Source organism: Chaetodon auriga, chromosome 16, assembly GCF_051107435.1.
Source record: "Chaetodon auriga isolate fChaAug3 chromosome 16, fChaAug3.hap1, whole genome shotgun sequence".
NCBI classification, from domain to species: domain Eukaryota; kingdom Metazoa; phylum Chordata; class Actinopteri; order Chaetodontiformes; family Chaetodontidae; genus Chaetodon; species Chaetodon auriga.
In genome coordinates, this window is record NC_135089.1 from 2,610,803 (window position 1) to 2,628,022 (window position 17,220).

Here is a 17,220-nt window from a genome sequence, read left to right on the forward strand (position 1 = left end):
TGCTAAATGTTGCCCGTCAACCCTCCCAACACAAACCCAAACAGTCGTGTGTGGTCAGCTCTGCTCTCCAGACAGCCAATGCCAGAATTTCAGCGACACCCTAACAGACCTAATCTTCCCTGATCCCAGAAAATGAGGCCCGCCGTGTCGGGACCGTAAGCCCTCTAAGCTGTGGTCCTTAGCGTTCATTGCTTTTTAATGGACAGTCTGAAGGATTACAGCTGAAACCGTTTAAAAGTGACACAATACAGCTATACATAGACAGTTCGAAATACAAAATGGGCATACTTGACTTTTCCAAAGTGGCGTACAAGCCAGATGTCCAAATATAGGAGAGGAAGCCGCCATGAAACGGGCCCGAGCGTCGCTTATAAAAGCTGTTAAAGTCTCGTTAGAGGACTGTGACGTTCTTCTGAGACGAGACTCTCAAACATTTGATCGTTTGTTTGGCCTGCAGCTCTCTGGTAAGTAGCTGCAGCCAGTTTTACCTGACCAGCATCTGTTTATCCTTCCTGAGTCGATCCTGTTTGTCCTGCAGTAAGATGAGTGACGCCGAGATGGAAATATTTGGGGTGGCTGCCCCGTACCTCCGCAAGTCAGAGCGGGAGAGAATCGCAGCGCAGAACACCGTGTTTGATGCCAAGACGGCCATCTTTGTGCCCGACCCCAAGCAGGAGTATGTGAAGGGGAAAATCAAAATCCAGGATGGCTCCAAAGTCACCGTGGAGGCTGAGGATGGAAAGGTGGGTGAATTTTAGAGAGAATCAAACCATCTGCCATCTTTCATCTGCCATTCTTTTCACTGCGCCTTTTGAATTCACTCTCCAGGTTGTCACCGTGCACCTGGATGACATTCGACCCATGAACCCCCCCAAGTTTGACAAGATCGAGGACATGGCCCTGCTGACGCACCTCCACGAACCGGCCGTGCTGTTCAACCTCAAAGAGCGCTACGCCGCCTGGATGATCTATGTGACCACGAATAATCAACACTCAATCAATCAGCCTTCTGAAGTTTCACTTCATTAGGTCCTGATTCATAATGTCTTCATCGTGTGTCCACAGACCTACTCTGGACTCTTCTGTGTGACTGTGAACCCTTACAAGTGGCTTCCGGTCTACAACCCGGAGGTGGTGGCCGGGTACCGTGGAAAGAAGCGTCAGGAGGCGCCCCCCCACATCTTCTCCATCTCAGACAACGCCTACCAGTTCATGCTCACAGGTCTGGTCCCATCACAAAACTCAGTACTCAGATGTTTTACTTCAGTAAAAATACAGAAGTATCTGTATCAGATTACACTCAAAGTACCAGCAGTAAAAGTATTCATTATGGCCTATAGCAGAGTAATATGTATTATTGGAGTATTACTGATGTATTAATATGTTCATCACTATAATTTTGCAGCTGCTAAATGTGAAGCTAATTTTGACCACTACACACTGCTAGCTTGGAAATTGTCCCCAAACTTTCTGTTCTTTTATCTTAATCAATGTTTTATTTGTTGATCATATTTTTTATTCATCTGAATCTTAAGTAACTTAAGAAGATAAATATAGTGGAGTTAAAAGGAAAACGTTTGGCTCTAAAATGTGGTGAAGTAGAAGTATTAAATAGCATAAAATGGAAAAATTCAAGTACCTCAACAGCGTACTGATGTAGAGTACTTGAATAAATGTACTTAGTTGATATGATTTCTTTTATTGAACAGATCGAGAGAACCAGTCCATCCTGATCACGTAAGTGTGACTTCAGCGTGCTGTTTACAGATTACAGATTACAGATTACAGATTAAAGATGCTCAGATTGTTTCCATTCACTCATGTGACGTCGGACTTTTTATCAGCGGAGAATCTGGTGCCGGGAAGACGGTCAACACAAAGCGAGTCATCCAGTATTTTGCAACAATTGCATCATTTGGAGACTCGAGCAAGAAAGAGCAGCCGGCCGGCAGAATACAGGTTCAGTCTGCTCATCAAACAATCAATCGATCTATCGATTACATATGAAACATTGTGATGCAACTTAACACATGTGTTAATGTGCTGCAGGGGAACCTGGAGGATCAAATCATCCAGGCCAACCCTCTGCTGGAAGCTTTTGGGAATGCCAAGACCGTGAGGAACGACAACTCCTCTCGATTTGTGAGTTCAGTACGGAAGCTGAGGGTGGCCATTATTATTGATAATTATGATTAATGTTTCAATCCTGTTTTCTGTTGATAATGAGGAAATCAATCTCTGAACACAAGAAAACAACTTTGTTACATTGATGGAACAAGATGAAAAATGAAAAATTAGAATGTGTTCAGTCAGTTTGCAAATATAAGATAAGATAAGATAAGATAAGATAAGATAAGATAAGCCCGTTGAGTCTTTTCATTTGTAATATTTTGTGGCTCTTTTGTCAGACTTGAATAATAACTGAATCACGTTTCCAGGGAAAATTCATCCGCATCCACTTTGGAACAAAGGGGAAGTTGGCGTCAGCTGATATTGAAACGTGTACGTTTTCTTAAATCAGTGTCATTTACATTCATTCCACTGCTGCTCTGAGTGTTGATGAGATTAAGTATTTTATCTCTGTTTGTGTTTATATTTGTGATCAGACCTTTTGGAAAAATCCAGAGTGACGTTTCAGCTGCCGGCAGAGCGGAGCTACCACATCTTCTATCAGATCATGTCAAACAAGAAGCCCGAGCTTATCGGTAAATATCCTTCAGTTTGAATCTGCTCTGATTCCTAAACTAATGCTGCTGCTGCGAAGACAAATCAATAACATTCATTTCAGAGATGCTGCTGATCACCACCAATCCATACGACTACCCTTTCATCAGCCAGGGAGAAATCACTGTGCTCAGCATCAATGACACTGAGGAGCTCATGGCCACGGATGTGAGTGCAGATATATTTACTGAATATATACAGACATCACACAACTAATATTTCATGATACTGAAATTGCAGTTCCAGTAATAAAACTAAAGTTTCTGAATGACTGTATTGAAGAAGAGCTAAAGTAAAAATACCATCCTGCTTCTCAGAGCGCCATCGACATCCTGGGGTTTAACACGGAGGAGAAGGTGGGCATCTACAAGCTGACCGGAGCTGTGATGCATTACGGGAACATGAAGTTCAAGCAGAAGCAGCGGGAGGAGCAGGCGGAGCCCGACGGCACCGAGGGTGAGCCATCTGAGCCGTCCCTGCATCTGGAAACCAGAACTCTTAACCTCATATCTTTCATCCGGGACAGCTTGCTGTTTGCTTTACGTCTCCGTGTGTGATTCTGTCCCTCAGTGGCAGACAAAGTCGCCTATCTGATGGGTCTGAACTCCGCTGATCTGCTCAAAGCTCTGTGTTACCCCCGAGTGAAGGTTGGGAATGAGTATGTGACCAAAGGTCAGACTCCACAGCAGGTACAGTTCACATGTTTGTGCATCTGAAAGCGTCTGTTCACCACCTTCAGTCTGATTGAAAGCTGAATTAAAAGACTGTGTTCGATTGCAGGTGAACAACGCCATGGGGGCCCTGTCGAAGGCCGTGTACGAGAAGCTGTTCCTGTGGATGGTCACGAGGATCAACCAGCAGCTTGACACCAAACTACCAAGACAGCATTTCATCGGCGTGCTGGACATCGCAGGGTTTGAGATCTTTGAGGTAAATCACGCCTGCATGAAATCCACCAAACTCAAAGTCTGTATTTATTGACGCTGTGTTGTTTCCAGATGAACAGTTTGGAGCAGCTGTGCATCAACTTCACCAACGAGAAGCTGCAGCAGTTTTTCAACCACCACATGTTTGTGCTGGAGCAAGAGGAATACAAGAAGGAGGGAATAGCGTGGGAGTTCATTGACTTCGGCATGGACCTGGCGGCCTGCATCGAGCTCATTGAAAAGGTTCATAGAAACAAACAAACGCTCACAGCAGCAGTAAATGCTCACATTTGAACACTAATCAGCTTTCTTTCCTGCAGCCGATGGGCATTTTTTCCATTCTGGAAGAGGAGTGCATGTTTCCAAAGGCGACTGACGGCTCCTTCAAGAACAAGCTGTACGACCAACACCTGGGGAAGAACAGCATCTTCCAGAAGCCCAAACCCAGCAAAGGGAAGGCAGAAGCCCACTTCTCCCTCATGCATTACGCCGGCACGGTGGACTACAACATCAGCGGCTGGCTGGAAAAAAACAAAGACCCGCTGAATGACACTGTGGTGCAGCTTTACCAAAAAGCTTCTCTGAAGCTGCTCTCTCAGCTCTTTGCCACGTATGCATCTGCTGACGGTGAGTTCACTGACCGCAGACACACAACAGTGAGATTACATTAACTGTACAGCAAAAACATGTAATTTACTACTTATTGTATTCTCTTTTGTTTCTGCAACAGCTGCTGATGGAAGTAAGAAAAGTTCCAAGAAAAAGGGCTCATCTTTCCAGACAGTTTCAGCTCTTTTCAGGGTAATAACCAATAATAAGCGATTTACATTGATGGATTTCTTTGGTGTCAGTGTGGTTATGTTGGTCCTCAGTAGTACTAGTATTGATGCACAGACTAAGCAGTTTCAGTTAAGATGCAGACTCATTTCATGTTAATAGACTATAATCTGTGAATCTCCTGCAGGAAAACCTGAATAAACTGATGGCCAACCTCAGGTCCACACATCCACACTTTGTAAGATGCATCATCCCCAATGAAACCAAGATGCCAGGTAAGAAGACGACGGGGAGAGCGGAGCTTTATAAAGTTAATGAGGGAAGATGAGAAGATCGAGTGAGTTCCGATCAAACAAAGGAGACAGAACATGTTAATTAGTGAACTGTAGAGGTGCAGGAAGGTGAATTTTGTTACCTTTTATGTGGAGGCAGGCAAGCCCATTTCCTGTCTTTACGTGAAGCTAAGCTAAACTAAGCTAACAAGCTGCTGCCTCATATGCTATATGTTCACCGTACAGACATGAGAGTAGTTGCAGTCTATGTTGCCTTGTAAACATGATGCCTCGTCCACATAGGGTCCATGGACCACCATCTGGTCCTTCACCAGCTGCGCTGTAACGGCGTGCTGGAGGGCATCAGGATCTGCAGAAAGGGATTCCCCAGCAGGATCCTCTATGGAGACTTCAGGCAGAGGTATACACCACACACACACACACACACACACACACACACACACACACACACACACACACTTACTGAAAGTCACCCATGTCTGAACCTCAACCACCTCTGAGACAGATACAGGATTCTGAACGCCAGCGCCATCCCTGAGGGCCAGTTTATTGACAGCAAGAAAGCTTCAGAGAAGCTGCTGTCCTCCATCGATGTGGACCACGCCCAGTACAGATTTGGGTACACAAAGGTATTTGTTTGCTTCTGTTTGTGGACTTATTGTGGCTACAGTTTCTCAAATATCAGACAGAGTCCAGCTACTTACAGTAAAACAGTAAAACCATACACCGTGATATTACAAATTGGATCGTTCCATAATATGACAAGTAAATGAATTCGATTAATTCATTCATTTAAAGGCCTAATGGACTCAAGAGACTCTATATATTAGCTGCTAAACCACCTTAAATGATTCCATCTGGACTGTTTTAAATTCTCATTATAGACTTTTCATTAAGACCACGTTATCCATTTCTTTGTGAAATAATCAGGAAATAGTATTCGCTCTGGCTTAACCTAAATGACAGTAAATTAGTTTCCTCTCACGTTTTATCTTCTCGCAGGTGTTTTTCAAAGCCGGCCTCCTGGGTCTCCTGGAGGAGATGAGGGACGAACGGCTGGCTGTGCTGATGACTCGCATCCAGGCTGTGGCCAGAGGTTACGTCACCCGGCTGAGGTTCAAGGAGATGTCGAAGAAAAGGTCTTTATTTTTTGACATTTATGTGTCATAGTCCACAAAAATGTTTTAATTTAGTAATGGTAGGCCTTGAAATGGTCACTTTTCATAGGTTGTTAAATATTCTCTGTTGCTTTGCTGTTTCTCTCCGTAGAGAGTCCATTTTCATCATCCAGTACAACATCCGTTCATTCATGAACGTGAAGAACTGGCCTTGGATGAGACTCTACTTCAAGATAAAGCCTCTGTTACGAAGTGCGGAGGCCGAGAAGGAGATGCAGACCATGAAAGAGGAGTTCTCTCGACTCAAAGAGGAGTTTGCAAAGTCGGAGGCCAGGAGGAAGGAGCTGGAGGAGAAAATGGTCATGCTCGTCCAGGAGAAAAATGACCTTTACCTTCAAATCCAAGCAGTATGTAAACACCCATAAGAACAAAGTGGTCTGTTTGTATTGATTTCACTGTGTCGGATAAAGAGATTAGGAAAGAAAAGTCTTTTTTTCCTCTTTTTTTTTTTTTGAAATTCAGCAACTGCATAATCAATTCTAATGTAAGATAAGAGGAAGTGTTATTGATCCCTGCAGGGAAACTGGACACAGCAGGACTGAAATTCAACAAAGTGAAAACTGAATATAGAGCAGGAAGGAGCTGTGGAATCAGCTGTTAATCCAATGATAACACTAGAACATTAGCTTTGGCACTGAACACAAGTAGAGCTAAGGAGGATGGGAATGTTATTTGTTTTGCAGTCAAAAAATAAAATAGATATAAAAAAAGTAGAATAGAATAGAAAAAATAACTGCATGGAACTTATTATATGAATTGATTAAGTAACTAACAATGATACTGTACCGTCGTGCCCCTGCTCTAAAGGAGAGGGAGAACCTGTGCGATGCTGAGGAGAGGTGCGAAGGTTTGATAAAGAGCAAGATCCACCTGGAGGCCAAAGTGAAAGAGTTCTCCGAGAGGATGGAGGAAGAGGAGGAGATCAACGCCGAAATCACCGCCAAGAAGAGGAAGCTGGAGGACGAATGTTCGGAGCTGAAAAGAGACATCGACGACCTGGAACTCACCATCGCCAAAGTGGAGAAGGAGAAATACGCCACAGAAAACAAGGTGCCTCTGAAGACTCTCATCACATCACACCTTTCAGACTGCGTTTGGTTTAAGTATACTAATACTCTAACTTTAAAAATGCTCCTCTGTTTAGGTGAAGAATTTGGTGGAGGAGCTTACAACTCTGGAGGAGAATCTGATGAAGTCTTCAAAGGAGATCAAAGCTCTGCAGGAGGTGCACCAGCAGACGTTAGATGACCTCCAGGCTGAGGAGGATAAAGTGAACTGTTTAATGAAGACGAAAATCAAGCTGGAGCAACAGGTTGACGACGTAAGTGAGGAACAACAGCATCGTTCTCTTTGAACTGGATCAGCAACACCGTTTGCATCACCTCCCCGGTCTGGTTTCATTGGTTGATGTGTTGCAGCTGGAGGGCTCCCTGGAGCAGGAGAAGAAGGTGCGTGCAGACTTGGAAAGATCCAGAAGAAAACTGGAGGGAGATCTGAAGCTGTCCCAGGAAACCATCATGGACCTGGAGAATGAGAGACAGCAAATGGAAGAAAGACTGAAAAAGTAAGTTGTTTGATTATTCAAAGGAGTATATCCTGAAACACAAAGAGGTTTAATACTTAGATTTAAGAATTAGTGCTGACACTGAACACTATCATGTCATGTCAGATAGATATCACAGTGTAAGAGTTCACCCTCTTCTCTGTTATCCAGTGTTGTACCATTCACCATTAAGGCCTAATTGTAACTGCAACAGCTGTTGTTTAGCAAACGTTACCTTAGCTCGCTAGTTTAAGGTTAATTCAATGTGTAAAATGATATGTTGTGATGGTAAACTAGTGTTTCTTAGCTTTAAAAGGATTAAACACACAGGATATAACATGTTAATCAGTGAGCTTTAGAACGCTAGCTGTTACCCACTGCTTCTAGTCTTTGTGCTAAGCTAAGCTAACAGCTGCTGATTCCAGCTGCATATTGAACAGACAGGCCATCCATCCATCCATCCATCCATCCACAATTGAATTGTAAAAACTGTGCCCTTTGCAATGAAACATAACTTCAAAGAGTAAATGTTTTATGTGCTGATAAGAAGAAAATGAGCTCTTTTCAGGAAGGACTTTGAAATCAGCCACCTGCAGAGCAAAATGGAGGACGAGCAAGCCCTCGGCACTCAACTACAAAAGAGGATAAAAGAGCTTCAGGTATGATTTATAACAATAGTTAAATACTTATTAAATACATTCTTTTAATATACTACACAAGTTAGAACAATTTGCCTGCAGGCTCGCATTGAGGAGCTGGAGGAGGAGATGGAGGCTGAGCGCTCGGCTCGAGCCAAAGTGGAGAAGCAGAGGTCCGATCTGTCCAGAGAGCTGGAGGAGATCAGCGAGAGGCTGGAGGAGGCCGGAGGAGCCACCGCTGCTCAGGCCGAGCTGAACAAGAAGCGCGACGCCGAGTTTCAGAGGCTGCGCCGCGACCTGGAAGAGTCCACCCTGCAGCACGAATCCATCGCCGCGAGCCTACGCAAGAAACAGGCCGACGGTGTGGCCGAACTCAGCGATCAGATAGACAACATTCAGAGAGTCAAGCAGAAACTGGAGAAAGAGAAAAGTGAGCTGAAGATGGAAATCGACGACATGGCAAGCAACATGGAGAGTGTTCTGAAAAGCAAGGTGAAGGAAGCGTTCATGCTTTCTGTCTTTATTCTTCTTCTTTTTAATTTTGCTCTTTGTAACCGATGCTTAATATTTCAGGCTAATCTGGAGAAGCTCTGCAGGAGCCTCGAAGACCAAATGAATGAATACAAGACCAAAGCAGACGAAGCCCAGAGGTCTCTGAGTGATTATACGACACTGAGTGCTCGTCTGCAAACAGAAAACGGTTCGTTTCTAAACGTGTAATTATTTAAAAAGATGCAAGGGAACGATCGAGGTGGACAGTTTGTTTGTGTCTTTATCCTAAAAGGAGAATTTACACGTCTGCTGGACGAGAAGGAGATCAGTCTGTCCCAGCTGAGCAGAGCCAAATCTGCTGGGAGCCATCAAATCGAAGAGCTGAAGAGACTTTTGGATGAAGAAATAAAGGTCTGAAAGACGCAATTAAAGTCTGATATAGTCTGTCACAGTCCTGCTACTGTTTTTTAATCCACAATAGTTATTACCCAGGAGATTAGCTTATAGCTAACTGATACTACTAGCTAACGTTACAGCTCAGCTCAGGAGGACAGCATTACTGTTTGCATCCTGCGAGCACGAGCCTGTCATCGATGAGTAGATGCGCTCAGTTTGGTGGATGTAGTTTGGTGATTGGTGCACTCATGTATCTAAAACAGTGGATCTGATGCTGCTTCCAGAACAGGATGATGTTTCTACCAGATTGGACCACTAATGTGACCATGTAAAATTTTAACTCACACACTCTCAGAGAATGGTCACACATATGGCCAATAAACTGTCGTTGTTCATGCTTCTGGTTTTTCAGGCCAAGAACGCCTTGGCTCACAGTCTGCAGTCAGCTCGACACGACTGCGAGCTGCTCAGAGAGCAGTACGAGGAGGAGCAGGAGGCCAAAGCTGAGCTCCAGCGCTGCCTGTCCAAGGCCAACAGCGACGTGGCTCAGTGGAGAACCAAATACGAGACGGACGCCATCCAGCGAACTGAAGAGCTCGAGGAGGCAAAGTAAGAACTGCGTCGCGTGTTGCAGTGCTGATGGGTTTCTTACACTCTCACACCGTTTGTCTTTGGTTGAAAGGAAGAAGTTGGCCCAGCGGCTGCAGGAGTCGGAGGAGATGACAGAGGCGGCCAATGTGAAATGTGCATCTCTGGAGAAAACCAAGCAGCGGCTGCAGGCTGAGGTCGAGGATCTCATGGTGGAGCTGGAAAGATCAAATGCAGCCAGCGCCGCCTTGGACAAGAAGCAGAGGAACTTCGACAAGGTGTCGTCGTCTTTTTTCAGTTTCTTTCTCTTCACAAGCAGCTTCTCATTTGAATCTTCTTGAGGCCGCATTGATTCTACCTGCTGTCTCCTCTATTAGATTCTGGCTGAGTGGAAACAGAAATATGAGGAGAGTCAATCAGACCTGGAAGTGTCCCAGAGAGAGACTAGAGGTCTCAGTACAGAACTGTTCAAGCTGAAGAATTCATACGAAGAGGCTCTGGATCATCTGGAGACCATGAAAAGGGAGAATAAAAACCTTCAACGTAAGAATTCTGCTGGAAATCAGCAATTTGGTGGTTCAGAGCTGTAGTTTTTTTTTTGATCTTGCTTTATATTTTTCAGAGGAGATCTCAGATATCACCGAGCAAGTTGGACAATCTGCCAAAATTATTCACGAGCTGGAGAAAGCTGCAAAGCAAGCTGAGCAGGAGAGGAGAGACACCCAGGCAGCTCTGGAGGAAGTAGAGGTTTGTGCTTGAATTCCATCACACTGCAGTTCTCGCTAAAGGAACCACAAACTCAAGTGTTTGTTATTCTCTCCGTAGTCTTCCCTGGAACACGAGGAGGCCAAAATCCTGCACCTTCAACTGGAGCTGAACCAGATCAAGTCAGAAGTGGACAGAAAGGTGGCGGAGAAAGATGAAGAGATCGACCAGCTCAAGAGGAATCACCAGAGAACCGTGGACACTCTGCAGAACACGCTGGACGCCGAGACACGCAGCAGAAACGACGCTATCCGGACGAAGAAGAAGATGGAGGGAGATCTGAACGAGATGGAGATCCAGCTGGGTCACGCCAACCGGCAGGCGGCCGAGGCCACCAAACAGCTGAGGAACCTGCAGACCCAGCTGAAGGTTTGTTGATGTGCTGCTCATAGAGCGTTAGTGTTAGACTGAAATATTGGGTTTTAAGCTCCAAGCCTTCTGTCCCAGGACACCCAGGTCCATCTGGATGAAGCTCTCCACAGTCAAGACGACTTAAAGGAACAGCTGGCCATCACGGAGCGCCGCAACAACCTGATGATGGCCGAGAACGAGGAGATGATGGCGGCGCTCGAGCAATCTGAGAGGAGTCGCAAGCTGGCCGAGCAGGAGCTGATCGACGTCAGCGAGAGGATTCAGCTACTGCACTCCCAGGTGAGGAGACGACATGCAGGACAGGACACTGACCAGGACTGCAGAGAACGAGCAGGACACGGCAGGACGAGGCTCAACACAATGGCTAATTTACACTTTTTTCCACTCAAAAAGTCAGATTTATTTACAGCGATACAGATTATTTATAGCAAAACTGTTAATTGTCATTTATTTTGCGACTCAGATCTCATTTACAGCTGGTATTAAAATGTGACCTGTGTCTGGACATGTTATCCAGATAAGGAAAAACGCATGTTGATGCAAAGTGTAAATACATGCTGTATGAGGAATGCACAAGGCATCATTTCATGAATCACACTTGCTGAATTTACATGAGGGGATAAATACCTTTTCATAGAAAGTGTTTCACAAAGTTTGTAAAGTGTCCCCAAACTCAACAACTCACAAATTCTCTGTTTTTTTAAGGGAGGCTGGTGCTGATTTGCTGCAGGTTTTTCTCTGGAGGACAAAGTCAAAACTCTCTAAAAATACCAGATAAACACAAAGACAAGATGAGATCATTTACTGAACACTGATCCGATTTTAGTACCGAGTGTAAATGGAACATTGCACATTGAACATTTCATTCTCAAAATCTCCATATTTGCTCACTGTTGTACTGAATGTGTCCCATTTAAATGTCGTCAAATGATCAGAACACCAGCCTCATAAACACTAAAAAGAAGACGGAGGCAGATTTAACTCAGCTGCAGTCAGAGATGGAGGACACTGTCCAGGAGGCGAGGAATGCAGATGAGAAGGCCAAAAAAGCCATCATGGATGTGAGTCTTCCCGCTTTCATCCAGTTTACTGCAGAGAGCCATTTCAATGAGCAACAGATGGACTTTTTGGTCGTGCAGATTAAATTTCACAGTGAGTTCCCATTTGCATACAGGCCGCCATGATGGCTGAGGAGCTGAAGAAAGAGCAGGACACCAGCGCTCACCTGGAGAGGATGAAGAAGAACCTGGAGGTGACGGTCAAAGACCTGCAGCAGCGCCTGGACGAGGCCGAGCAGATGGCCCTGAAAGGAGGGAAGAAAGAGCTTCAGAAACTGGAAACCAGGGTACGAATCAAACAAGGACGAAATCATTCCGTGGAGAAAAATAGAGCGACAACTGACTAAAACTCGCTGTACTTTTAAGGTTCGCGATCTGGAAAATGAATTGGAGGCAGAACAGAAACGCAGCGGCGAGGCGATGAAAGGAGTGCGGAAATATGAGAGGAAAATTAAAGAGCTCACTTATCAGGTAAAGGCTACATCCTGTTATATAACTGTGTCATTGTGAGATTGAACTGCTGGAATCTGAAGAGGAAATGTGCAGAAATGAGATGTGAGAGGAATCCCTGAAACGTTTTAGGGTGAGGAGGAGAAGAAGAATGTGGCGAGACTCCAGGATTTGGTCAACAAACTGCAGCTGAAAGTCAAAGCATATAAGCGGCAGTGTGAGGAGGCGGTGAGTAAAAATACATGAAAACTGTGTGAAATGTTACCTTGACGTGAACCTAAAAAACTCCTTTTCTGTGACGTGCAGGAGGAACAAACCAGCGTGCATTTGGCTAAATTTCGGAAGGTGCAACATGAACTGGAGGAGGCGGAGGAACGAGCCGATATCGCAGAATCCCAGCTGAATAAATTACGAGCGAAGAGCCGTGATGTTGTCGGGAAAGCAGAATAGAGATCTGCGCTGGCACAAGAGGCCGACCGGCGCTGTGAAAACCATGTATCTCCAAAACATTGCTTTTCTCCTTGTGTGACGAGCTGGTTTTCACAACCTGCGCTAAAAACAAACACCTGAAAATTGAAACTTTGAGATTTGTGGTGTGGACAGTAGCTGTGTTTTGGACAAATTTTCAACATTATTTGAAAATTAAATATGAACAGATAACATAAAGATACTAACATAAACCAAACTTCCACAGTCATGCTAGCAGCTCTGTGAAAATGTAGGCACAGTGGTGCTTTGAGCTAAATGCTAACATCAGCATGCTCACAGTGACAATGCACACGCTGATGCTAAGCTGCTTTATCATGCTCACAATATTATTTTAGCCTGTTAGCATGCTAGCATTTGCTAAGTAGTGCTAAACACAAAGTACAGCTGAGGCTAACGCAAATGTCACTAGTCTTTAAAGTATTTAGTCATAAACCAAAGCGTTAAACAAATGAACTCTTTGACCTGCTGGTGGCGCTCGATCAAGTCATTTGAATTCACCTTTGTCACCGTCGATGTCTGTGTAAGGACAGACTGACGAGTTAGACAGTTTTAAAACTGTTCAAAAGCAAGTTTCTCGCATACAAACAGCATCTGCTCACCGTTCTGTGTTGCTAAGCCCGGGATCAGTCGACACCCAGCAAAGTAAACAGTGACAGCTCGACATGTTCCAGGAATAGTGTCGACGCGGCAGATATTTATGCACTGACCTGAACTAAAACCTCATTCTCACTGAGACACAGAAAAATGCTTTTGTGAAAGGCTTTGTGCCGTCAAGCACTGAAATGTGTCTGAACTTCATGGGAAATTAATAATATTAATAAATCTGACTGTAATCTCCCTGCAGGCCGAGTATCATCACATATTCAGAAGGATATTAACCAGCGTCTGGATTTCAGTCAGATCTATTTAGTAAAAGATGTTCATTATTTAATAAATAATAATAAAAGAAACAAAAGCGCACAGACAGCGACATTCTTAAAAAAACACAGTATTTCTAATTTGGAATTAGTAACTCTTGATCACCAAAACATGGAGACACTCTGTCCCTGTTCAACATTATTCCTTAAGCATTGTTCAGTCTCTCGAACAAATAAAGACCATAAAATCTGATGCTGTCCTCCCTCGAGAAGCTGTTATTATTTGCATCCTGAATCTGTCAAGTAGCAGAAAGGTGAAGCAGAGATTTGACAGAGAAATTTGATGTGATTGATAATAAAATATCTAGTTGCATACATGAGGAAAAGTTAACGCATTAAAATGACCTGGTTGTGGGCGTCCCAGTAGCTCACCTGGAGGGCAGGTACCACATACTGAGGCTGAGTCCTGATCTCAGGGGCCTGGGTTTGACCAGCCCTGTGCTCCATGTCAGCTTCTGCTGTCTCTCTCCGGCTGTCACTGTCTAATAAAGACAAATAAAGGCCAGAAAACACAACATGACATGCTGCTATCACACTGTTATATAACTAAAAACTGAAGCACGCAGCTGATAATGAAAATCTGCCCATCAACACTGCAGTCACTCACCAAGTCAACTGTAAAAATCACATTAGCATCGGCTCAGCTGAAAAACCAGAGATCAGAGGAAAAGCCGAATAACAAGCCTGACATTTGGCCATCGTAGAGGAGCCTGAGAGTTCAAACAGACCACATCAAAATCCAGGTTTTTCACTCCTGTCAGCGGGGCAGTAATCAGCAGCAGCTGGTATGTTCATGACATTTGTCGAAATCCTTGTGAAGCAGGGTTCGAGTTACTGAGTGACTTTCAGCAGAGGAGGGTTACGCACAAACGCTGAAGGTAACCTCCAAGTGAGGAGAAAGTACAAAGAGGAGGACGGGCGGCACTTGAGGAGCTGACAGGTTGTTGTTTGCACTGAGACAGGACACTAAGTGGATCCGCTGGGACAAACATTTCCAGCCAGGCTTTGAGAGACATTCACTCACAGTGAAGACTTAGGCTTGTTTTCATAGCAAAAATATTCCTATGAGAGCATCACTTATTTATTCTCAGAACACTGAAGTAAACAGATTTACACAGAGAGCATATGCAGTAAACAAATCCAGGATACTCGAAAGGAGGAGTCCAGAAAAACTGTCAAAACGCAGGAACTGCATATTTGGACAAACTGAGTTAAGACCAGGATCTGTCTATAGAAACGTTCATTCGCAATAGAAATGTGTAGCTTCTTTCCAAAATTTGCTCAAACTGGAATAAACAAACTGCAGGGACTACTCTCCCGGGCTAGCCGGTGAGAGAGCATAAGTCAAAGCTAATTCATCCACTTTTTCTGTTTCCTCCTGTTGAAAAAAATTACTCTGATACTGATGGAGGTAATGGAGATGGAGATTTGTTTTAATTGGATATGATCATAACAGATAAAAGAAATAATAAATACTCCTGCTAAAAGCTAAGCCAAGCTAGCAGGGTAGCAGTGCTGCAGACTGTAGTTTCCTGCTGACATGGACAGAATCGTCCTCCCCAACATGAAATCTAAACATTAGCATCGTGTGGAGATGAAACAAAATCAGCAACATCACGTTTTTCACACTTTTCTTTTTTACGTTGTTCACCGTCTTTATATTTAAGTATATTCATGTCACCATTTCTAGAGTATTCTGGATTTTCCCCCATTGTTAGAACCATGTGGAGGTGGTGTTTTTTTATCATTGAAAGTTTACGTTTTGGAGATACACGTTCTTTCACAGGACAGCGACAATAATCAGACATCTGCTTAAGTCAATGGAGAAACAGCATTTACTCAAAGAGGCATAATAAGTACATTTGAACTAATCTACTCTCATATAAATAAGATTTTAAGCTTTGATTTCTCCTTGTTACACTGCGTTACTGCTCGATATTAGCAGATGATGTGATGTATTTCCTAGATGACAAGCTGCTTTTCACACTTGCTTCCACACACTAATATGATGAGAGCTCAGGTTTCAAACACTCTCCCATGCTTATTCTAAATCTGGTACAAAGCGGTCATCATGTGTTGCTACCCGCTTGTGATGTTCACACGGCCTTAAGTATAGCACACAGCAGATAGTGTGTTAACTCACAAACAAAGCAGACAAAGTGGACAACTTCTCTCAAGGTGACTGGTGGCTATCACTAACCTCAGCATAGAATACCCTGAGAAACAGGACGTTAAATACGTTGCTGCTTAAAACAAGGTTAATATAAATGCAACCAAGATTTAGTCTTTGCCCAAAAATATTCCAATCTTCTCTCTGTAGTATCAAGTTCAGTGTCTCTGTACATGATTGTTTCTTCGTCAGCCTCTTTAATTGGTGGTGTGCCACAGGGCGCCATTCTTGGCCCATTTGAATTCTTTGTGCACAAGTTCCAACTAATTGTTAATGTTTTTATGAGGCATCCATTATGCTGGTGACGCACTGCCATTTTTCTGATGACTCTTTGAAGCTAGGAGCGATTATTGTTGATGCAATAAAACAATGCATGAATGCGGATTAAGCTGCAGAACTTGTTTGAGTTTCTTTTTATCTTGTGATACTTTTTAAATCAGTAAAATGTGTTTTTGTTGGATACTGTTGATTTAGAGAATATAGAATAGCATAAAACCACAAGTAAGCGGGGTCCCCCCTGTAGTTTATTACACGTGGTCATACATGTAGCTGTGTTTTACTTCAGTAAATAGCCCACTTTAAAGTCATGGTTCACATGCATGAATTGTACTTAAGGCTGGGAATGTAAGAATTAAAGGAAAAACTTAAAGACAATTTCAGGTGACTTTCTTATCTGTACATTGACAAAAAAAAAGACAGTATTTCATTTTCTCATGACACACTCCAAAAACATAATGTCAACATTGTACTGACATCTGTGTCGAGTTTAATCCAGTTAAGCCCAGCAAGGTGCCTTGGAGGTGAATGAGCAGGTGGTCCCTGAATCCAGGATGAACATGAAGGTCACGATGCATCATGGAGACACTGAGTTACGTATAGTTTCTACCCATAAATACACACAATGAGAGATTCTGTCACTAAATAAACATTATCACAATAAATACAGTGATTAATTCACTACCTGAGAGATGAGCTATAGACTCTCTGAACAGCAAACGCAACATAAACGCTAAGTAGCTAATGACAGTTCTTGACAGTATGGGAGGCATGTAAAAATAGTGCTTGAGGATCATCACCTGTTGCTGCTGACATGTTCCTATTACCACTACAAGATCCTTCCCCATATTTAAGCGTTGGGCAGAGATCGATAATGTGACTTGATTGTGACATTACCAACTTTGGAGCTTCCGGTTTGCTTCAGCAACACATTCATCTTGATAAAAGGAGCCTCAACCTCCTGCTGGTGTCCACTTAGAGACGTGTCATTGGCTCAGCATTGGTAAGATCCATCATTTTCCCTTCTGGCATCTATCAGCATTGGTGGCTCTCGCTGGTTGTCTTCTCATGTGTTTGTGTGTTTGACCTGCAGAACCTGTGATTCAGTTCTTCGAGGGTGTGTAAACCTGGTGAGTAACATTGAATATATCATACATATTTTTTTAAG

General features: G+C 43.7%; 1 protein-coding gene across 2 annotated transcripts; it reads left to right on the top strand.

Moving 5' to 3' along the window:
• The first annotated feature begins 542 nt into the window (after positions 1–542).
• LOC143333554 (myosin-1B-like) lies at positions 543–16,391 on the top strand. Of its 2 annotated transcripts, none has more exons than XM_076751628.1 (38): positions 543–743; positions 829–972; positions 1,066–1,222; positions 1,710–1,737; positions 1,845–1,959; positions 2,050–2,142; positions 2,439–2,502; positions 2,607–2,705; positions 2,789–2,892; positions 3,042–3,180; positions 3,295–3,413; positions 3,505–3,654; positions 3,723–3,893; positions 3,971–4,277; positions 4,381–4,451; positions 4,615–4,702; positions 5,003–5,120; positions 5,226–5,349; positions 5,723–5,859; positions 5,990–6,245; positions 6,706–6,948; positions 7,043–7,219; positions 7,317–7,462; positions 8,010–8,100; positions 8,182–8,571; positions 8,653–8,779; positions 8,864–8,982; positions 9,380–9,576; positions 9,650–9,833; positions 9,933–10,098; positions 10,178–10,302; positions 10,381–10,689; positions 10,768–10,971; positions 11,628–11,753; positions 11,867–12,037; positions 12,117–12,221; positions 12,333–12,428; positions 12,507–16,391. In XM_076751628.1, the coding sequence occupies exons 1-38, from the start codon at positions 543–545 to the stop codon at positions 12,648–12,650; spliced, it is 5,805 nt and encodes a 1,934-aa protein (XP_076607743.1). In that variant the 3' UTR covers positions 12,651–16,391. The 2 variants fall into 2 exon arrangements, with proteins under 2 accessions (XP_076607743.1, XP_076607744.1); XM_076751629.1 differs by having other exon boundaries at positions 552–722.
• The last annotated feature ends 829 nt before the right edge of the window (positions 16,392–17,220 follow it).